Below are 23,250 nucleotides of genomic sequence, written 5' to 3'. Positions count from 1 at the left end.
AACGATGGAACTATTAAAAGTAGATTCTACTCTGTGTACAAATAGGATTGATGCATGTATTTCTGTGTTTGGAACGCTTACACAGAAAATACTCACTCCTCAGTATTTTTAATTGCATATACTGAGGTATTTTACCCAATATTAACAACAGTTTGCCTTTATACAGTGCCTTTATCTAGTAAAATATCAGAAGGCACTTTACCAGGAGTCCATTCAGACAAAAATTAACATTGAATCAAAGGTTATGACATTAGGATAGTTTTAAGGAGTGTCTTAAAGTAGGAGCACGAGATGGAGAGTCTGTGAAGTTTAGGGAAGGAATTCCAGGGCTTGGGGTCCAACCAACTAAAGACACAGCCACCGATGGTGGGATGAAAGGAGTGGGGCATGGGCATGATGCTGAATTGGAAAAACAGAGACTTCTGGGAGAGTTATGAGAATAGTGGCGTTACAGCGATACCACAGGTATGAGGTGGGAGAGCACAGGCACCTGCCCCAGTACCTCTCCCAACGTGAGGTCATTCATAGGTGAGTGTGGATTGTGTTGGCAGGCCATTTGGCAATAGCGAAGCTGGATTCTTGGACATAATGCATATGCTGAAGAATAGACACTTTTGTGAGCGACAACTGTGCTGCTGCTACCTGAGGAAACATGAAAAGCAACAATCTGTCCTTTCAATGGTGGTTAAAAGAGGAGTTTTGTTTTCGGAGGAGAGGGAGTAAAAGTATTGCTTCTACATCCAACTTACAAATACATCATAAATGTTAACGAACAATACAGAGCAAATGTTTCCTTGATGTTGCATTTCCCCATTTGCTGTGTTGTCCCTATTTTCCGTTTGTCTAATTGCATCTCCACCAGTATTCAGCACCTTAATTTTCTTACTAATGCCCTCATGTTGCAGTGAAAAGTGTCCTGTATTTCTCCCAGTTTAAAAATGTTCAGGAAGTATTTTGGTCAGAATTTCCATATTATTCTTCATGCAAAGACGGAGCTGAACAAAACATGGGAGTTATAGGCCAGTCAATTTGATATCAATGATAGGAAAGCGTCATAGAAATTTACAGCATGGAAGGAGGCCCTTTGCCCCATCACATTCATACCAACTGGCAAGTAGCCATCCAGCTTAATTTTACTTTGCAGCTCTTGGTCTGTGCGGCACAATAGCACAGTGGTTAGCACTGCGGCTTCACAGCTCCAAGGTCCCCTGTTCTATTCCTGGCTTGGGTCACTGTCTGTGTGGAATCTGCACTTTCTTCCTGTGTCTGCGTGGGTTTCCTCCAGAAACCTAGCTACATGAAGTGTTGGCTAGTGTAGTCTTGAGAGATGAACAGACACTTCCAACACTGATGAAGGTTCAACTCAATTTTATTAACTACTTCTAACTAACTAACACACGATGACTGTGGGTCTAAATAATGCTAACTTAAACTAGAGACCTAAGCCGTGTCCGAACCAGTCGATTCTCTCAGCACGTGTTGTGAGTCCGTGCTGGGCTGAATGAGTTCCTGTTACACTCAGAGGCAGCACCCAGCATGAGCGGGAACTGTGGTGCCCTCTGCCTTTATAGTGTGTGTATTCTAACTGGTGATTGGCTGCGGTGTTTGTACATGTTGATTGGTCCCTGTGTGTGTCCATCAGTGTGTGTCTGCACCATGATATATTGGTATATATTATGACTCTCCAGTTTCCTCCCACAAGTCCCGAAAGACGTGCTGTTAGATGATTTGGATATTCTGAATTCTCCCTCTGTGTACCCGAACAGGCATCGGAATGTGGCTTCTAGTGTAACTTCATTGCAGTGTTGTAAGCCTACTTGTGACATTAAAGTTATTATTGCATAATGTTACAGTAACAAATTTTATAAGATTGTTATCTTTTGGGATTGACTCTTCAATTTGTGGTAAAATGGAATATTAAAAGGCGTCATGTGACCTACTCCAAATTCAGCCTGACAAAAAACCTAGTTGCTTGGTTGCTATGGGAAGAGAGGGGCCGTGGTCGGCTTGGTGGAAAGAAGGTGCAAGATGTTCACACCTGTAAACAATGGCAAGAGCAGTTGTGTTGGTTGTGGGTAGACTGTTATTCCCAGGTCTCATATGATCTTAGGACTGTCAAGTTTTATTAGCGGTCTGTTTAATTCTAGGATAGAATATGTGTGTAGAGGGTAGCTAATTAGCATTTCTATCTGGATACAGGGCCCAGTCAGTATTGTGATCAGCCGAAGAGACGTGCTTTTTGATACGATCTGCCAGCCTTTGGGACATATGGCTCACATCGCACCCAACACTGAAATTTATAAACCACATTAGTCATTTGTGAGTTAGGCAGAATATCTTTCTGGCTTAACAGTAGCATCCTTTTAATAGAAAACACTCCTTGTGCTGCCACTGCATGTTAGCAGCATGAAACTGCTAGCTGTAACGGTTATGCAATGCTTTTGAGATACCTTAACTTTCCAGGGTGGCACAGTGGCAAAGTGGTTCGCACTGCTGTTTTACAGCTCCAGGGACCTGGGTTCAATTCCGGCCTCAGGTGACTGTCTGTGTGGAGTTTGCACTTTTTCCCCATGGGAAATACTGTGTGAGTTTCCTCTGGGTGCTCCGGTTTCCTCCCACATTTCAAAGATGTGCAGGTTAGGTGGGTTGGCCATGCTAAATTGCCACTTAGTGCCCAAAAAGGTTAGGCGGGGTTACTGGGTTACGGGGATAGGGTGGAGGCATGGGATTATGTAGGGTGCGGTTTCCAACGGCCTGTACAGATTCGATGGGCCAAATGGCCTCCCTCTACACTGTAAATTCTATGAGGAAAACTGGGTCGAGAGGTCTGGAAGTGGTGGCCTTTGGTCCATTCATCAGTGTGCGTGATAGAAAACGAGCAATGACCTGATCAGGGTAACCATTATCCCACAGGACAGCTTTGATGCACTCTGTTTTGTTGCCAAGCTTTCATGGTGAGCAAATGGCTAGAGTCCTATTTACGAGATCATCAATCTTGTAGTGCTGGAAGCTGTAAAAATCCCAACGTGTATATTGACCAAACGTAGGGGTAGTAGACAACCTGTTAGCGGATTTCTCAACTGGCACGTCGAGGAACCTGCTTTGTTTCAAAGGTGAATTTGAGCGTGGGATGAAGCTCATTAAGTTATGTGAAGAAATTCTTCTATGCAGCTGTAGATTCAAATATCGCAAACATATCATCCACGTGTCGAAAATACACAAGGGTAGGAGGTTAGGGGTGCATTTCTCTTGGAAACCGACGAAAGTGTGAGTGGGGGCTGGCCCTAGAGGAAGCTCATGGCAGCACCGTCTATTTGGACATATGTAGTGTCATTGAAGCTGAATTCAACTGTGCAAGTTGCTAAGTTCATAAGTTCAATGAATACAGGTTTAGTACATGGTGGTACACCTATATTACCATGATATAGTGACATTGCATAAATGTCTATGGCTTCCTTGAACAATACTTTAGTCAATAGGTTCACAATGTCAAACGAGCACATGGACACAACATTCCCATTGATATGTAAGCCGCACATAATCTTCACAAAAGTGAAGGAATCCATCATTGCTATGTGGAATACTCAGAACTGCGTGTGCCAATTTGCTCAACCATTTGGCCAATTCGGATTGTGCAGAACCAATCACAGATGAGACAGTGTGAAATGGGACATCATTTTTGGTTGTCTTGGGCAGCCCGTACTTGCATGGACAGAGTGAACCACGAGAATGAATCCTATCATTTACGTCACAAGGTAGCTTATTTCTTACACAGGTTATTAACAAACATTTTTGTAACATGCTTTTGAGCGGAGCTGTGAGGTCGTGCTTGGTGGCGTGTCCAATGGATAAGATTAGACCTGTCATTAAGAACTTTGTGCATTTTGTCAGTATAGTTATGTGCAGGATAAATGAAGCTCCCACAACTCCTACATCTTGAGTAAATCTGTGCATCTTGAGTAAGCCTGTTCTATGCTGTACTTTCTATGTTCTAAATCGCAGATTCCCAAACTCTTTGCAAGCTCAAACCACACCCAGGGTTGGCTGCTTGGTGACAAAGGCTTTCCACAAAGGGCATGGCTGATGACATCTGTCAGGCGGCCACAAACTCCATCTGAGGAAAAGTACAGCAGTGCTCGTGTCACTATATGAACACAGGAGATCAAACCATTGGCCTATTCCAATGTATCAGCAGATCTGGCAGCATATTCCAGTATACTCCCCAGAGGGACTCATGGATCATTGTGGCTTGCTTTGCCGGCATAACCTGGCACTACGAAGGGGGAGGATTTCTCAGATGATGAGATGAAGGAACTGTACATCTCCACCGAGAATGAGCTCATTGAGAAGGCTGAGGGTGCAGAATCTGAGGCTGCGGGAGAAGAGGCAATAGCACAAGCCATCAGATTCCAGGAGGATGATGACAAGATGCAGTGATTAAGTTTTCAGGTCATTGGCCTCCATGCTGGGTCCACATTGCTATCCTCCTTATTTCAACCATCCACTTCAATCTGAGACTGAGTAGTTGCACATTAGAGTCACCATGTCCTCAAGCTTTGAAGGGTGATGAACCCTTAGGAGCATGTTGCCTTGCTGGAATTAGGTACCAACTACCAGAGGGCCTCCCAGTATCACATCAGATGTTGCAACATGTTCAAGCACCTCTCCAGTATTTCAGTTGCTATGGTAGCCTTCAAGAGATAGGAGTTGGAATACAATCCTCAGTGCGATCGTAGCTGTGTGCAACTGAAGGAGAGCAATATCCAGCTATGGGACAACGCCTTCTGTGTGACTTCAATGGTGAGAAAGCGAGACAAGAATTGGGCCAGGCCAGTGGAGGACATTCCAGAAGTGCTCATGTCTGCTAATCACACTAAGCCCTCGGTGTTAATTCAATCCTTGTAACATTGACATCCAGCACTCTCAGCGAGGGTGAACACTGCAGTCAACCTGACCTTTCACTGGGTATGGAGGGCCTTCGGAGGACAATCCTCAGATACCTGCCTGCCACGCAGGACCATGCTTCCTCTCCCACACAATAATTTTCCCCTGATGGCCAGCTATGGTCCTAGCCAGCCCAAAGTGCAGAGGGTCTAGGGAGCCCTCAAGGTTCAGCATTGTTGATAATAGAGAACACGGATCAGCTAAATTCCATCCTCACTCCTATCCCATTTCCACCTTCAGCATAGTCATCCCATGCCGCTCACATATAAATATTAAGATCAGGCTCAATAGTTCATGTGATCCCCAACATATCACCATATCCGATTAGCCTCACAGAGCCTGCTGAATGTTTAGGTGAGGGGGCACAGACCACACCTTATGGCCCAGCACTGCATCCCTGCATATCCACGCCAGCCTTGTGGGTGCAATGCAGACAATACCAAAGTCACTAATGATAAACAATATAGCTTTGAGAACCAGGACACCAAGGCACAATTTAGCATGGCCAACCCACCTAACCTGCACATCTTTGGACTATGGAGGAAACCGGAGCACCCAGAGGAAACCCACGCAGACACGGGGAGAATGTGCAGACTCCACACAAATAGTCACTCGAGGCCAGAATCAAACCTAAGTCCCTGGCACTGGGAGGCAGCAGTGCTAACCACTGTGCCACCGTGCTGCATGTGTAGGAGCAGATGTGGAATGGGTGCATTTCTATTTACGTTGTTAGAAATGATGGATATCTGGTGAACACCCATGCAATTACACTTTCTCCCTGTGTTTGCGTGGGTTTCCTCCCACAGTCCAAAGATGTGCAGGTTAAGGGGATTGGCGATGCTAAAAACCTCTTTGTGTCCAAAGATGTGCAGGTTAGGTGGGGTTGTGGAGTTACACGGATAGAGCGGGACTGTGAGCCTAGGTAGGGTGCTCTTTCAGAGATACAGGGCAGACCCCATGGGCCGAATGGCCTCCTTCTCCACTGTAGGAATTCTATGGTTCAAATTGTTGTGCTCCTAGTATTTCATTTTGCTTTCTAAATTTAGAGTACTCAATTCATTTTTTTCTCCAATTAAGGGTCAATTTTAGGGGGCCAATCTACCTACACTGGACATTTTAGGTTTTGGGGGTGAGACCCATGCAGACACAAGGAGAATGCGCAAACTCCACATAGACAGTGACCCGGGGCCGGGATCTAACCCGGATCTTCGGCGCTGTAAGGCAGCAATGCTAACCACTGTGCCATCTGTGCTCCTAATATTTCATGATGTTCCTAACCCTCCCGCTACATCTTGATGCATCTCCAACATCTACAGCGAAGGTGGAGGCAATCTGCTGCCTGCTACATCCTGTTATCTGTGTTCACTTTGGCAGGTGCTCTGTGGAGGACCGAAACCTGCAGGGCTTGGGTCTCCTGTTAGGGGACAGGTGCTCCTTCAGAGATACGGGGCAGAGGAGGTTCACCAGGATGTTGCCTGGTATGGAGGGTGCTAGCTATGAAGAAAGGTTGAGTAGATTAGGATTGTTTTCTTTGGAAAGACGGAGATTGAGGGGGGACCTGATTCTTTTTTTTTTCTTTTTTTTTATAAATTTCGATTACCCAATTATTTTTTCCAATTAAGGGGCAATTTAGCGTGGCCAATCCACCTACTGTGCACATTTTTGGGTTGTGGGGGCGAAACCCACGCAGACACGGGGAGAATGTTCAAACTCCACACGGACAGTGACCCAGATCCGGGATCGAACCTGGGACCTCAGCGCCGTGAGGCGGTTGTGCTAACCACTAGGCCACCGTGCTGCCCTTGGGGGGGACCTGATTGAGGTCTACAAAATTATGAGGTATGGACAGGGTGGATAGCAACAAGCTTTTTCCAAGAGTGGGTGTGTCAATTACAAGGGGTCACGATTTCAAGGTGAGAGGGGGAAAGTTTAAGGGAGATGTGCGTGGAAAGTTTTTTACGCAGAGGGTGGTGGGTGCCTGGAACGCTTTGCTAGCGGAGGTGGTAGAGGCGGGCACGATAGCATCATTTAAGATGCATCTAGACAGATATATGAACGGGCGGGGAACAGAGGGAAGTAGACCTTGGAAAATAGGAGAAAGGTTTAGATAAAGGATCTGGATCGGCGCAGGCTGGGAGGGCCAGAAGGGCCTGTTCCTGTGCTGTAATTTTCTTGGTTCTTGGTTCTTTGTTCTTCCTCACTTTGTGGAGCTACAGTAGACGCAGTAACAGGCAGAGGGGGTTGGGAAGGTTGGACGCTCCCGGACCCACCAGTGTGAGACTCCGACTGTCTTGATCAACCTTGCTATGCATGAAAATGAAAAACCAATTTTTAAAAAGTTTCAAAAAGTAATAAATATATATAGTGAGGCAAGAGTTGAAATGTATTTGTCTCGTTTTATTTCATGGGATGTGGGTATCACCAGCAAGGCCGGCATTTGTTGCCCATTCCTAGTTCCCTTGAACTGTGCGGCTTGCTGGACCATTTCAGGAAGCAGTTGAGAATCAACCACGTTGCTGTGGGTCTGGAGTCACTCGTAGGCCAGACCAGGTAAGGGCGGCAGATTTCCTTCCCTGAAGGGCGTTAGCGAACCAGATAGGTTTTTACAACAATCAAAAATAGCTGCTGTTACTGTTCACCGTTACTAAGACTAGCTTTATTTTCCAAATTTATTAACTGAATTTATATCTAACGTTGGGAAGAGTGAGTATTTTGTAATTAGTCTTCCAAAGGGGGGTGTGGAGTACAAGGGAGGAGGAGCTACTACTCATTTTAGAGGAAGAGTTATGGAGTGAGTCCCGCCTTAAGGTAAATGCTACATTCATCCTGCGTGAGGCTCAGCTTGTTAGAACTTGATTGTGTTTAGGACACACCCCACCAAGGCCAGGATGAGTAGATTCTTCGAGGAGGTCGAGGATAAGTGTGAGTGGTGCTCAATGGGACCTGCTCACTATGCACACGTGTTCTGCTCCAGCCCCAAACCTGTGGGCTATTGGAGGCCCTTTTTCTGCACCACATCGGCGGTCCTAAAGCTTGACCGAGAACCCCACCCATGAGTCGCTATTTTTGGAGTGTCACATCTACCAGAACTGAGGACAGGTTCGGTGTGGATGCTCTGGCATTTTCTATGCTGTTGGCATGGCGAGGAATACTGCTGAGCTGGAGGCAGGGGACGCCACCCCGTGCCGCCGCATGGCTGAGTGATTGACTGGAATTCTTGTACTTCGAGAAAGTCAAGTTTACGATAAGAGGGTCAGTTGATAGGTTGTATCATAGATGGCAGCCGTTCATTTTGCACTTTAAAGAGCTGGTCACTGTTAGCTGTGTGTCGAGGGGTACGAGAGAGGGGAGGTCAGTGAGGGGAGTGATTATTCTAGGTAATATTATAGATGTTGGAGTTCATATTACTGTCGCTGCTTGTTTTTTATGATTTATGTGTGGATATTGTTGCACTATGCAATAATTTCTACTTTGTTATTATAATATGTTAAAAATTCAATATAAATAGTTTTTTTTCAAATTTCTCCTTCGTGTCCAAAGGTGTGCAGATTGGGTAGGGGTTACAGGATTACGGGGATAGGGCAGGGGAGTGGGCCGAGGTAGGGTGCTCTTTCAGAGGTAGGGTGCTCTTTCAGAGGGTAAGTGCAGACTTGATGCGCCGAATGGCCTCATTCTGTAGGAATACTATGGTTCTATGGTGTTAAAAAGTAGCAAGCCTAGGGCAGCACGGTGGCGCAGTGGGTTAGCCCTGCTGCCTCATGGCGCCCAGGTCCCAGGTTCGATCCCGGCTCTGGATCACTGTCCGTGTGGAGTTGCACATTCTCCCCGTGTTGCGTGGGTTTCGCCCCCACAACCGAAAGATGTGCAGGCTAGGTGGATTAGCCATGCTAAATTGCCCCTTAATTGGAAAAATTAATTGGATACTCTGAATTTATATATTTTTTAAAGTAGCAAGCCTGAGGATTGGGAGAAGTTCAGAATTCAGCAAAGGAGAACCAAGTGCTTTATTGAGAAGGGAAAAATTGAAAGTATGAGAATAAACTTGCAAGTAACAAAAGCGGATAGTTCTAGCTTCTATAAGCATGTAAAAAAGAAAAGCAATAATGAAGGCAAATGTAGGTCCTTTACAGTCCAAAACAGGGGAATTTATAATAGAGAACAAGGAAATGGCAGAGCAATTAAACAACTACTTTAGTTCTATATTCAAAGAGGAAGACAAAGATAATTTCCTAGAAAAGCTAAGGAACCAAAGATCCAGTGAGAATGAGGAATTTCAAGAAAACAGTACTTCTGAAAAAAAAAGTGCTGGAGAAATTAATGGGACTGGAAGCCGATAAATCCTAGGACCTGATAATCTACATCCCAGGGTGCTAAAGGAGGTGGTCATGGAAATAGTGGATGCATTGGTTGGCGTCTTCCAGAATTCTATAAATTCTGGAACAATCCTAGCAGATTGGAGGGTGGCAAATGTAGCCCTGCGATTTAAAAAGGAGGGAGGGAGAAAACAGGGAGTTACAGACTGGTTAACCTAACATCAGTAATAGGGAAAAAGCAAATAAATTCCTTTCTTTTCGTATGAGGAGAGATTGAGTTGACGAGGCCTGTATTAATTGGAATTTAGAAGAATGAGAGGGGATCTGATTGAAACATATAAAGCTCTAATGGAGCTGGGCAGACTAGATTCAGGGATGTTGTTTCCTCTGGCTGGGGGTTTAGAACAAGTGGTCACAGTCTCAGGATGCATTTAGGACTGAGATGAGGAGAAACGTCTTCACTCAGAGTGGTGAACCTGTGGGATTCCCTACCACAGAATGCTGTGGAAACAAATCTCTGAATATATATTATCCTACCAACTGTCTTGGCTTGAGACAATTCACACGTCTTTAACCTGTGATTATCCTTCTCTCTAGTCACACCGTCTGGACGTGTAAAGACTTAATTACCTGCAAAGTCTCGCATTCAAAGTATCGTCTTGCATCTTTGACTTTGTCCATATATATATGTTTCTGGAACCCACCTCTTCATTCACCTGAGGAAGGAGCTGCACTCTGTGAGCTAGTGACTCGAAACAAACCTGTTTGACTTTAACCTGGTGTTGTAAGACTTTGTACTGTGCCCACCCCAGTCCAATGCCGGCATCTCCACATTATATTTAAGAAGGAAATAGATTTCTAGACTCCAAATGTGTCAAGGGGTATGGGGAGTGTGGGCATTTGGTGTTGATATCAAGGATCAGTCATGACCATTATAATGGCGGAGCAGGCTCAAAGGGCTGAATGGCCTACTCCTATTTTCTATGTGTCTAATACTTTGAAGGGGCAGAAAAAAGAGTCGGCAAGGCTATTTGCAGATGCCGCGTTCCTGATTTTTCAAAAGGCCTTTGATCAGGCACCACACTGTAAGCTCATGGCAAAGGTAGGGCATGTGGAGTCAGGGGATAAATAACTGCATCGATATTAAATTGGCTAAAAATAGGTAAGTATAGAGTAGAAGTGAAAGGTCATATTCAGACTGGAGGAAAATTAAAAGCAGTGTTCCAGAAAGATCAGTGCTGGGACCGCTGCTGGTAATCTGCACTATTCATTTGCATCGCGGAACAAGTCACTCAACACCAAAATTTGAAGGTGATACCAATCTGGGGAGTACACCAGGGAACACTTACACAAAGTGTAGCTGAGGTACTAAGAAGAATGCCTGAGCATTCCTAGTTAATCCTTGTAAACATCTGTTTGTTTATTGTGTTTAAATTGTCTGCAATTCCCAAAATCTAAAAGATTACAGTGCCAATTAGAGATTTTTTATAGAATTTACAGTGCAGAAGGAGGCCATTCGGCCTATCGAGTCTGCACCGGCTCTTGGAAAGAGCACCCTACCCAAGGTCCATACCTACACCCTATCCCCATAACCCAGTAACCCCATCCAACACTGAGGGCAATTTTGGATACTAAGGGCAATTTAGCATGGCCAGTCCACCTAACCTGCACATCTTTGGACTGTGGGAGGAAACCGGAGCACCCGGTGGAAACCCACGGACACACAGGGAGAATGTGCAGACTCCGCACAGACAGTGATCCAAGCCGGGAATCGAACCTGGGACCCTGGAGCTGTGAAGCAATTGTGCTAACCACAATGATACTGTGCTGCCGGGCAGTGCAATGCTCACATAACCATGTTTCTGTCTGCATCTTCTGGTGGCCTCTTGCTCAAAAATGTAGGTGAGCTGCTGGGCATTCTTACTCTGTGCTCCTGGTCACTGCTGCTGGTGTTCTGCCATTCTCTCCTGCTAATTGTGCTGCTGCTGGTCATTCTTGGTTTTTCTTCTGTTCACTGCCTCTGGTTGTGCTGCTGGTCTGTCCTAATGGTGCTGCCGGTCCCTCCTGATGGTGCTGTTGGTCCCTCCTGATGGTGCTGCCGGTCCCTCCTGATGGTGCTGCCGGTCCCTCCTGATGGTGCTGTTGGTCCCTCCTGATGGTGCTGCTGGTCCTTCCTGATGGTGCTGCTGGTCCCTCCTGATGGTGCTGCTGGTCCCTCCTGATGGTGCTGCCGGTCCCTCCTGATGGTGCTGTCGGTCCCTCCTGATGGTGCTGCTGGTCCTTCCTGATGGTGCTGCTGGTCCCTCCTGATGGTGCTGCTGGTCCCTCCTGATGGTCCTGCTGGTCCCTCCTGATGGTGCTGCTGGTCACTCCTGATGCTGCTGGTCACTCCTGATGGTGCTGCTGGTCCTTCCTGATGGTGCTGCTGGTCCCTCCTGATGGTGCTGCTGGTCCCTCCTGATGGTCCTGCTGGTCCCTCCTGATGATGCTGCTGGTCACTCCTGATGGTGCTGCTAATCCCTCCTGATGGTGCTGCTTGTCACTCCCGATGGTGCTGCTTGTCACTCCTGATGGTGCTGCTAGTCCCTCCTGATGGTGCTGCTGGTCCCTCCTGATGGTCCTGCTGGTCCCTCCTGATGATGCTGCTGGTCACTCCTGATGGTGCTGCTAATCCCTCCTGATGGTACTGCTTGTCCTTCCTGATGGTGCTGCTGGTCACTCCTGATGGTGCTGCTTGTCACTCCCGATGGTGCTGCTGATCCCTCCTGATGGTGCTGCTGGTCCCTCCTGATGGTGCTGCTGATCCCTCCTGATGGTGCTGCTTGTCACTCCCGATGGTGCTGCTTGTCACTCCTGATGGTGCTGCTGGTCCCTCCTGATGGTGCTGCTGGTCCCTCCTGATGGTGCTGCTGGTTCCTCCTGATGGTGCTGCTGGTCCCTCCTGATGGTACTGCTTGTCCTTCCTGATGGTACTGCTTGTCCCTCCTGATGGTACTGCTTGTCCCTCCTGATGGTGCTGCTTGTCTCTCCTGATGGTCCTGCTTGTCCCTCCTGATGGTACTGCTGGTCACTCCTGATGGTGTGTTACCTGTCCCCTCTGCTGGTTGTGCCACTGGTCCTTCCTGCTGGTGTGCTACTGGTCACTGCCTCTGGTTGTGTTGCTGGTTATGGTGTTGGTCACTCCTCTCTGTGCTGCAGGTCACTCCTGTCTGTGCTGCTGGTCACTCCTGTCTGTGCTGCTGGTTACTCCTGTCTGTGCTGCTGGTCACTCCTGTCTGTGCTGCTGGTCACTCCTCTCTGTGCTGTTGGTCACTCCTGTCTGTGCTGCTGGTTACTCCTGTCTGTGCTGCTGGTCACTCCTGTCTGTGCTGCTGGTCACTCCTGTCTGTGCTGCTGGTCACTCCTGTCTGTGCTGCTGGTCACTCCTGTCTGTGCTGCTGGTCACTCCTGTCTGTGCTGCTGGTCACTCCTGTCTGTGCTGCTGGTCACTCCTGTCTGTGCGACTGGTTACTCCTGTCTGTGCTGCAGGTCACTCCTGTCTGTGCTGCTGGTTACTCCTGGTTGTACTGCAGGTCACTCCTCTCTGTGCTGCTGGTCACTCCTGTCTGTGCTGCTGGTCACTCCTGTCTGTGCTGCTGGTCACTCCTGTCTGTGCTGCTGGTCACTCCTGTCTGCTGCTGGTCACTCCTGTCTGTGCGACTGGTCACTCCTGTCTGTGCTGCTGGTCACTCCTGTCTGTGCGACTGGTCACTCCTCTCTGTGCGACTGGTTACTCCTGTCTGTGCGACTTGTTACTCCTGGTTGTACTGCAGGTCACTGCTGGTGGTGCTGCAGGTCACTCCTGTCTGTGCTGCTGGTCACTCCTCTCTGTGCTGCTGGTCACTCCTGTCTGTGCTGCTGGTCACTCCTGTCTGTGCGACTGGTTACTCCTGTCTGTGCTGCAGGTCACTGCTGGTGGTGCTGCAGGTCACTCCTCTCTGTGCTGCTGGTCACTCCTGTCTGTGCGACTTGTTACTCCTGGTTGTACTGCAGGTCACTGCTGGTGGTGCTGCAGGTCACTTCTGTCTGTGCTGCTGGTTTCTGTTGCACACGTCCTCACGTTGTTTCATGTTCTGAAGTTTCTGGGTCCCTGTCTGTGCGGAGTCTGCACGTCCTCCCCGTGTGTGCGTGGGTTTCCTCCGGGTGCTCCGGTTTCCTCCCACAGTCCAAAGATGTGCGGGTTAGGTGGATTGGCCATGCTAAATTGCCCGTAGTGTCCTAAAAAAGTAAGGTTAAGGAGGGGGTTGTTGGGTTACGGGTATAGGGTGGATACGTGGGTTTGAGTAGGGTGATCATTGCTCGGCACAACATCGAGGGCCGAAGGGCCTGTTCTGTGCTGTACTGTGCAAAAAAAAAGAAAAAAAAGTTGGTGCATATGCATTTCTAGCGATGAGACAGTTCTCTGAGACAGCACTGTGCAACACACCGTTTCTCCTTAATCAAACTTATCTGGGAATCTTGTGGCACCTTTCCTGCCTGGTCCCAAACATTGTCACAGAATCCCAAATGTTTGACCACCGAGGGAATCAAGCATGTCCATTATTCTAGCTGGAATGATGGGTTAGTGTTAGTGGCATTATCAGCCATGGCTGTATACAGTAAGTGACTCGAGGAAGATCCAGCCATCCTATCTGTCCATCCTTTCTTCTTCATTAAAGAACATTGGCCTGTTTTATTTACACAAAACAGAAACAGCATATAAACCATCAGGGGCATTTGCACTGATGTGCATCATTTCCTAATTGGGGTCAAACTGATGTAATAATAGAAACCGCCTGTTTCAATAGGGTATTGACCATTTGTCAAGGATCACGTGTGGATAATGGTGAACTGTACTGTCGGGGTCTGAGTTGTTGCTGTGACTTGTTCTGTTAGTAGCTGGGTGTACGTGACCTAATGCAGACCTAATGATACAGATATTTGAAATGTGCATCCAGAGGACAAAACCTATTCTGAATGCCTTTAGATTGGCTGACATTACACCGCCGATTTGAAATGCAGATTCTTCTGCACAACTGTGCAATCTCTGCACCTTCCTTCCTCAGCAGCTAAAGTGTAAACATTCAGAAAAAGCGTCTGTGTGCATATTGGCCTCGCTCCCACTCGCCTCTTTACTCCCTCCTCTCTTTTCCTCTTCTTTTCCCACATCCCAAGATGCTTTGCAGTCAATTAAGTCATTTTTCAGTGGGCAGCATGGTGGTGCAGTGGTTAGCACTGCTGCTTCACGGCGCTGAGGATCCGGGTTCGATCCCAGCTCTGGGTCACTGTCCATGTGGAGTTTGCACATTCTCCCCATGTTTGCGTGGGTTTTGCCTCCACAACCAAAGATGTGCAGATTAGGTGGATTGCCATGCTAAATTGCCCCTTAATTGGAAAACAAATGAATTGGGTACTCTAGATTTATTTTTAAAAAGTAGTTTTTCAGTGTAGTTTGCCTCCAAGTCACTCACCATCCTGACTTGGAAATATATCTACTTTCCTTTACTGTTGCTGCCCAAAATCCTGGAACTCCCTCGCAAACAGCATTGTGGGTGTACCTACACCACATGGTCAGTTTAAGAAGACAGCTCACCACCACCTTCTCAAAGGTAATTAGAGATGGACCATAAAACTGCTGGCCCATCCAGTGATGCTTACATCCCGTGAAAGGATTTTTAAAAAATCACTATTATAATGTCAGAAACACACCAGCCACTGTAAGATCCCATGAACAGCAATAAAATCATCAGTTTTGGAGATGTTGGTGAAGAGATAAAGATTTTCCAGGATTCTTTGAAACGACGCGAAGGGTTCTTTCACTTCCATCTGAGCCTTGGGTTAACATCTCATCCGAAAGACGGCACCACTGACAGTGGGGTGCTCCCTCAGTACCGCACTCGAGCTCATCCTGGATGAAGCCATGTTTCCCAACCATCCACACTGTCTGCTTGATTCCAATCACAGTAACACAGACGTACAGCTCTCTAATCTGAAGGGTAAAGTGGAATCAGAGGTGCAAACTGTCGTTGGGTTTTTTTCCTTCAGTAAATCTTCTCAACCAGACATTTGATACAAAGCAGTTTAAGTTGTGTACATTATCGGCTTTTCCACAGCAGGCAGCAATTTGATAAAGGTGCCCTTCTAATCAAATTCTGCTCTTTAATCTCCCTCAGCTTGAATGTTTCCTGTGACTGAATTGAAAGCCCCTGATCACATTCAGCTCAGTAAGCTGTTTCAGGATTCTGATGATGTCCATTTCCTGTCTAATCCTCTGGAGAGCAGCCCACTGTTTAATCAGCTCTGCTTTGCCTTTACCAAGATTGATGCGTTTCATCCAATGAAAGGTGCTGAATGATAGTCTGGCTGTCTCCGAAAGTTTCAATGTAGTCCGTCTTGGCTCCCTCGAGAGATGGTTGACTGGCCTTCTGTTCAATGGAGAATACACTTCAGCCTGTTTATCACCTACAACACTTTCTGATAAGTCAGCAAGCTTTTTAACTTAGAAATGCGTCTTTGAGTCAGACAAAGGACTTCAGCATTCATCTTGCAAAACGGCAGCATCATTAGGCTGAAAGACAACGATGCATTGATTCCAAACATATCTAGAGAACCATTGATCAAGCTTAAGGTTAAAACGTTCCATCAATTTGCATATACTCAATCTAGGAGAAAGTTGAATCGAAAATCAACACTTGTGCAAAGTGTTTGTCCAGTTAATGAAAATAGTTAAGCCAAAGCAATAATTTGGGCCAATTAAGGGCCAATAAATAACATAATGATACCAGAGGAGGAGGAGAAATAAAGCCACTCCGTGATAAGCGATCATTTGAGCAGGCTGAATTCTTTAAGAGACAAGACTTTGTCCAGAGTGCAGTTAACATGGTAATGCTAATCGACTATTACCACTTTATCCCAACAGCGTAAGTTGATTGTACTTGAAAATTGCTGAAAAGAGAGACATGCTGTTGAAGCTCTTCATGTTGTACTCATTAGGACAAAGACAAGAATGCCAAATTTTAAATGATCACAATTTATACTACAGGATAAATAATAGCATTTCTATTGTGAGGGTCTCTGCATATGAATGAATGACATTTTAGCAAGCTTGAGCAAGGAACATTGTAACTGGAGTAGGTCATTCAGCCTGTCGAGCTTTATCGGCCATTGAAGATGATTATGGCTGATTGGACACTTCAATGTCTTTTACTCACGCTATCCTCATAACCCTTTACATTATTGTTAATCAGAAATCTATCAATCTCTACCTTAAACATACTCAATGACTGACCTTCAATGGCCCCCTGAGCTAGAGAATTCCAAAGATTCACAACTCTCTGTGTAAAGCAATCTCTCCTCATCTCAATTCCAAGTGGCATCCCCCTTATTCGGAAATTGTGCTCCCTGGTTCTCGACTCCCCAACTAAGGGAAATGTTTTAGCTGCACTTAACCCGTCTATTCCTTGAAGTATTTTGTAGGTTTCAATGAGATCAACTCTCATTCTTTAAAATTCTGACGAATACATGCCCAGTTTGCACAATCTGTCATCATAAGGCAGTACTGCCATCCTGGAACAAGTCTGTTAAACCTACATTGCACCCCCTCCATGGAAATAATATCCTTTCTGAGGTAAGGGGACTAAAACCGCACACTGGACTCCAGATGCAGTCTAATCAAGCTCCAATACAATTGAAGCAAGACTTTAGGGCAGCACGGTAGCACAGTGGTTGGCACAGTTGCTTCACAGCTCCAGGGTCGATTCCCAGCTTGGTCACTGCCTGTGCGGAGTCTGCACGTTCTCCCTGTGTGTGCGTGGGTTTCCTCCGGGTGCTCCAGTTTCCTCCCACAGTCCAAAGATGTACAGGTTAGGTGGATTGCCATGATAAATTCCCCTTCGTGTCCAAAAAAGGTTAGGTGGGGTTACGGGGATAGGGTGGAGGTGTGGGCTTAAGTAGGGCGCTCTTTCTAAGAGCCGGTGCAGACTCGATAGGCCAAATGACCTCCTTCTGCACTGTAAATTCTATGATTCTATGACTTCATTACTCTTGCACTCAAATCCTCTTCTGATAAAGGCTAACATTCCATTAGCTTTTATAATAACTGGCTGCACCTGCATGTTAGTCTTCAGTGACTTATAGATAAGGACACCCAGGTGCCCTTTTTTATATCTGCACTTCATAATTTATTCCCATTTAAGAAAGTTCCTTCTACTAAAATGGGTTACCTCACATTTTTCCACATTATATTCCATCTGCCATGTTCTTGCCCCCTCACCAAGTCTGTCCAATCCTCCTGTAGCCACAACACTCGTTCGGAAGCCCGCCACCACTTGTCAGTCTATCAGCATCCAGTGGCCCAAGAGGCCTTGCTCTGATTGGCCATTTTGATTTCCCTAATTATTTGAAAACTTTGCGCATTCAAACCGATGTTTGCCAGTCACGTGTCGGCCGCCAGCTTCACAGACCCCTGGGAGCCTTCGCAGACCCCAGTTTGGGAAGACCTGTTATAAAACAAAATCAAAACAGAAAATGCTGGATAAACTCAGCAGGTCTGGCAGCATCTGTGGATAGATAAACAGAGTTAACAGTTCGAGTCCATGCGACCCTGCAAAGAACTAAAGTGGGATTGAAATGTAATGAGTTATATATTTGGAGAGGAAGATAGTGCAAAATAGAAGGAGCTGAGGAGAGATGGACAAAAGACGAGTGGGGGGGGGGGGTGTTAATGGTGGCATTAAGGACTGAAGAAGTGATAATAGTTGCATAAAGGTAAGATAGTAGAAGTATTAATAGCAAAAAAAGGTCAGTGCTCAGTGGCAGCAAAACTGAAAAACGAGACAGATGGTCCTATGGGGGAGGGGGGGGGACTGTATTGGAGTAGCAAAAGAAAAGAAAAATCAAATAAAAGGGGTTCAAATCGCAGTCTAAAGTTGTCGAACTCAATGTTGATGTGTTTAATCGGAAGGTTTTAAAATATGTGTATTTTTATTAAGCATTTTATAATAAATACAAAACCATAATACAAAACAAACAACCAAACACAGCAGCATCAACTTCCCCTTAACATCTGACAGTGACTAGCTCTTTAAAGAACAAATAGAAGAGCGCCATCTTTTGTAGAACCCCTCAATTGCCCCCCTTAACGTATATTCAACTTTCTCAAGATGCAAGAACGCCAGGAGAGCCCCCAGCCACACTGAGGTACTGAGTGGAGAAGCTGATTTCCACTCCAACAGAACCCGCCTGCAAGTGATCAATGAGGGAAAGGCTTCGACATCTTCCCTGCACCGTCCACAACTCCGGCAGGTCTGACATCCCAAATATGGCTGCTCGGGGACTGGGCTCCAAATTCATCTGTAAAATCTCCAACGTGATGCTGAAGGAGATCCTAAATCTCACCAGCTCAGGACATGGCCAGAACATAAACACATGGTTTGCCTGGCCCCTCCCACAGTGTTCACATTTAACCTTGCACCCCCTCAACAACCGACTCAACCTTGCCCCGGTACGCTTTAGTGTACCACCTTCAACTGTATCGACCCCAGTCTCACGCACGATGCCGTGCCATCCCCCCTCCTCTATTGCAACCCTCAACTCCTCTTCCCACCAGGGTAGCAGTATCCTCCTGTAAATTCCCACGGCACTCCCCTCTTCTAGTCCCGCGAGCCAGTGAGGATGGTGGCACTACCGTAAACAACGGAAAGCCTTCCTCGCAAAGTCCCTCACCTGCAGATATCTAAAGCTATCCACCCGCGAAAACCCAAACTTCGCTGACAGCTGCTCCAGACTCACAACCGCTCCTCCAGAAACAAGTGGGCATGGGGGATGCCATCCACCGCCATATCCACCCAGCCCCAAAACCTCGCATCCAGTCTTGCCAGTTCAAACATATGATTATCACAAATCAGCACCTGTTTTGACATCCTACCTAATTTAAAATGCTGCTGAAATTGATGCCAGATTTTCCATATCGCAACCACCACCCAGATTACCCGAATGCTTCCCTGAGAGAACGGCAGCACCAGTGCCCTTACATGATCCCGACTCCATCCTCACCTACACTGCCTCCTGATACCCACACCAACCCAACACCTTCTCCGCATTCGCCGGCCAATAGTATTAGATGAAGCTCGGCAACACCAAACCCCCAAAAGCCAGTCCTTTTGCAGGACCCGTTTGACAAATCCGAGCAACCTTACCCGACAAAATAAAGGACGAATCAGCCTCTCCACCCCTACAATTAACGTCTTTGGCCAAACAAAACAAGCATTGGCATAGGAATAGAAAACATGGAAAGATGTTCATCTTTATGGACGGCACTTGGCCTACCAAGGACAGAGGAGGCTATCCCACCTCTGTAGGTCCACCTTAACCCTACCAACCAGACTCGTACTTACGAAGCTGAGCCCAATCCGACGCGACCTGCACCCCTTATATGTAATCATCTCTCATCGCACAACTCCCACTCCTATTTACATGCGAACTACAGTTTGCTAGCGAGGTATCCCCCACCTCCCCCCTCCAATTGCAGAAAAGCGCTTCATCAGCCTTGGGCCCTCCATACCCTCAAGCAGCACCACGATCCGCAAGTTCAGCCACCTGTTTTCCAAGTCTTCAACCTTTGCTCTCAGGCCCTCGTTACTGTCCTCCACCTTCAAGAACTCGTCTTCCAAAGAAGCGATCAGGTCACTGTGCCTCGAGAGCGCTGCCTCCACCTCGTTCAACACCTCACCATGCTCCCGCACCATCTCTAATGTCTTCCAATCGCCTCCCTCATTGGGGCCAACGCGTTTTCCACTGACATCAACTCCACCAGCACTTCCGTTGTTACCAGAGCGGTCCCATCTGGAGAGCTCAGCTCCGCCATCTTTCTTCCCACCGCACTCCTCAATAGACTCAACCCTGCCAGCGGACTAGCACTCGCACCTTTCTTCAACGTATTCTTTCTTTGATTTTTAGACATCTTTTCATAACTAACGTTCAATTGGGAAAGGTTTCCAATCAGATTCTCCCCAAAATATGGGTGAAGAGGGCCAAAAAGCGAAGACTCTGGTGACGGCTACCCAACTTGTGACCTCCTCCTACATGTTTCCACCAGAATTCCTGCTTAATCAGAAGATGGAGTGCTGTGTTTTCAGTTTGCATTGAGCTTCACTGGAGCTTTGCAGCAGACCATGGATGGACATGTGGGCATGAGAGCAAGGTCTAAGTTTGAAATGGCGAGCGACCAGATGGTTGGGGTCATACTTGAGAACTGAGTGAAGATTTTCCTCAAAGCAGTCACCAGTCCACGTTTAGCCTCCCGAATGTAGAGGAGACTGTATTGGAAGCAGCAAATACAATAGACCAAATTGAAGGAGGTGCAAGTAAATCGCTGCTTCACCTGAAAGGAATGTTTCAGCCCTTGGGCAGTGAGGAGGGAGGAGGTAAAGGGGCAGTGGTTGCACCTTCTGTGATTGCAAGTGAAGGTGCCGTGAGAGGGAGTTGAAGGGTTGGGGGTGATGGAGGAGTGGACCAGGGTGTCACGGAGGGAGTGGTCCCTGCAGTATGCTAACTGTGGAGATTTTTATTATTTTTTTTAAAGAACGTTTTTTATTGGGTTTTTTATGCGTGGTTTATTTACAGATGTTCACATGGAGAAAACAAAAAGAGATAACAAACACACTACGTACCTAAAAAACAAAGGGGTGGGGAAGTGTATTTACATAGAAGCAACAAAGAGACAATTACGTTAAGCATGTCATGGGGGGGGGGGCTCCCTAAGGCCCCCCCCCCCCCTCGCCATGAAGGGGGGCCCCTTTTCTTATTTTTAAAGAAGAAAATACATACAGAACAAACAGAACAAAACTGAGTGGGCGGGGCACCTGGCCAGCGACCCTGATGATACTTGCTTCTCCTGGTTGGTTTTTGCTGTTGTTGTTTGTTTGCCTCCGCCTCGGCCGTGCTAACTGGGGAGGTTGAGGAAAAGATGTGTTTAGTGGTGGCATCATGCTGGAATTGGTGGAAATGGCGGAGGGTGATCCTTTGAATACGGAAGCTGGAGGGGTGAAAAATGAGGAAAAGGGGGGCCCTGTCATGGTTCTGGGAGGAAAGGGTATGAGGGCAGAGGTGCAGAAGGTGGGTTGGACACCGTTGAATGCCCTGTCAACCACAGGGGCAATCTTGGTTGAGGATAAAGCCAGGCATGTCAGAAGTGCTGCTTTTGAAGGTGACATCATTAGAACAGATGCAGCAGAGGCAGAGAAACTAGAGTCCTTACAGGGAGCGGAATGTGAGGAGCTGTAGTCGCGGTAGCTGGGGGGTTGATAGGTTTGTAATGAATATTGTCATGTGAGAGTACCTTTAAGAAATGAGTGTTTAAGAAATGTGGCTTTAAGAAATGGATGTTTATCAGTGATTTCAGAGTGTGGGTCGAGCTGGGCTGTCTGTCAGCTTTCTACTTTCGTTTTAGGCTGTTTGCTGCAGTGTGTGTTTTAGTTTTGTTTTCAGTTTTGGAGCTGAAGCCAGACAGAGCAGGTGTACTGCTGTTCACTCTGCCAGGAAAAGACTATCTCTAGATCATTTGGTGAATTCAGAATTATAAATGTTCTCAGTAGTGAATGTAAACCTAATGTGCTTCTGTTAGAAGGAGTTTTTTTTCTCTTCTGGATGTTGTTTGGGAAGTTATTAAGGATTACTTAGTGTATTCTTTGGGGGTTGTATTTGAATTAATGGTTGCTATGATGTTCACTGTATGTTTTAAAAAGGTTAACTTGAGTTCATGGTCTGTCTATCGCCAGAAGTGGAGGCAGAGAGGTCAAGGAAGTGAAGGAAAGTGTCGGAGATAGACCATGTGAAAATCAGTGAGAGGTGGAAATTTCAGCAAAACCAATCAATGCTTCCAGGCCCAGACGAGAGCAATGAAGCGGCACCAATATAGTCATTGATGTAACGGAGAAAAGATGTGGGAGAGGGCCTGAGGAGTACTCGAGGAGGAGTGTTCCACATAACCCACAAAAAGACAGACATAACTGAGGCCCGTGAGGCTACCCATAGTCACATCTTGTTATTTACAGGAAGTGAGATAAGTCATATGGACTTTGAACGTTAACTTTGTGTCTCCACAGTTGCTCCTGACCTGCTGTGTTTATGCAGCATTTTCTGAGTTTATTTCAGATTTCCAGCATCCACAGTATTTCCCTTTTATTATAAAACAAAATCTCCTTTCACATTTGCAGCCTGAATATTGCAATTCTGAGCATCATGTTTTTAAAAAGAGGTCAAGGCCGTGGAGAGGATGCAGTGGAAATTTACTAGAATGATGGCAGATTTCAATTATCTGGAGAAGCTAGGATTGTTCTTAGAATAGAGGAGATTAGGGCGGATTGGACCTTCAAAATTGAGAGATTAACAGTGTATAGGAAGAAACTGTTTCTGCTGATAGAAGAACTGGCACAGGCAAGTTAGCCTGAGAATGGCCGCCTTCTGTGTTGTACAAGTCTGAGTAACAAATGAAGAATCCTCCACTCCCCTGGAGTGTGAACATCAGTCTCATTTCCTCCCTGCCAAGGGTGTACTAAGGACTGTACTGACCATGTACTGCCCTGTCCGAGATCACCTAACTTGGTGCATGACATGTAAAGGCCTAAATCCTGCCAAGCTTGTACCATGTCCGATGATGCTGCCACGTCATAAATATTTGAGGCAGAAACTTAATGGTAGTTTTGCATACATTTGATGAAATATGTTTGATTTAGATTGCATGCCTAGGAGTGTGCTGTTGTAATGGTCCTTAAATGTACTGGTTCTTTTTCTAGATATTTGCTGGGAAGGATTCAGTGGTGTCAAAGTGGTGTCTGTCCCCGGCACAGTCAGTTACGCCAGAAATCATGGTGTCTACCTCATCGACCAGGAGGTAAGAATCCTCACTGCATACTGCTGTAAGAATAATAAAATTTTACAATCTAACTCTTAACTCCAACCAAATATCAAGTCGGCA

The 23,250-nt window shown here is 46.5% G+C and overlaps 1 protein-coding gene across 4 annotated transcripts in view; it reads left to right on the top strand.

The window, feature by feature from the left end:
- Positions 1-23,250, top strand: part of LOC119971502 (L-fucose kinase) — a 393,737-nt gene that overhangs the window by 266,186 nt on the left and 104,301 nt on the right. For all 4 annotated transcript variants that reach the window (XM_038807112.1, XM_038807111.1, XM_038807110.1 and 1 more), the window contains one exon: positions 23,069-23,166. In XM_038807112.1, the coding sequence (XP_038663040.1) occupies positions 23,069-23,166 (98 nt within the window). The remainder of the gene's footprint in view (positions 1-23,068; positions 23,167-23,250) is intronic.

Source organism: Scyliorhinus canicula, chromosome 9 (assembly GCF_902713615.1).
Source record: "Scyliorhinus canicula chromosome 9, sScyCan1.1, whole genome shotgun sequence".
NCBI classification, from domain to species: Eukaryota; Metazoa; Chordata; class Chondrichthyes; order Carcharhiniformes; family Scyliorhinidae; genus Scyliorhinus; species Scyliorhinus canicula.
Note: the sequence above shows the minus strand (reverse complement) of the source record. Positions and strands in the feature narration are given on the sequence as shown.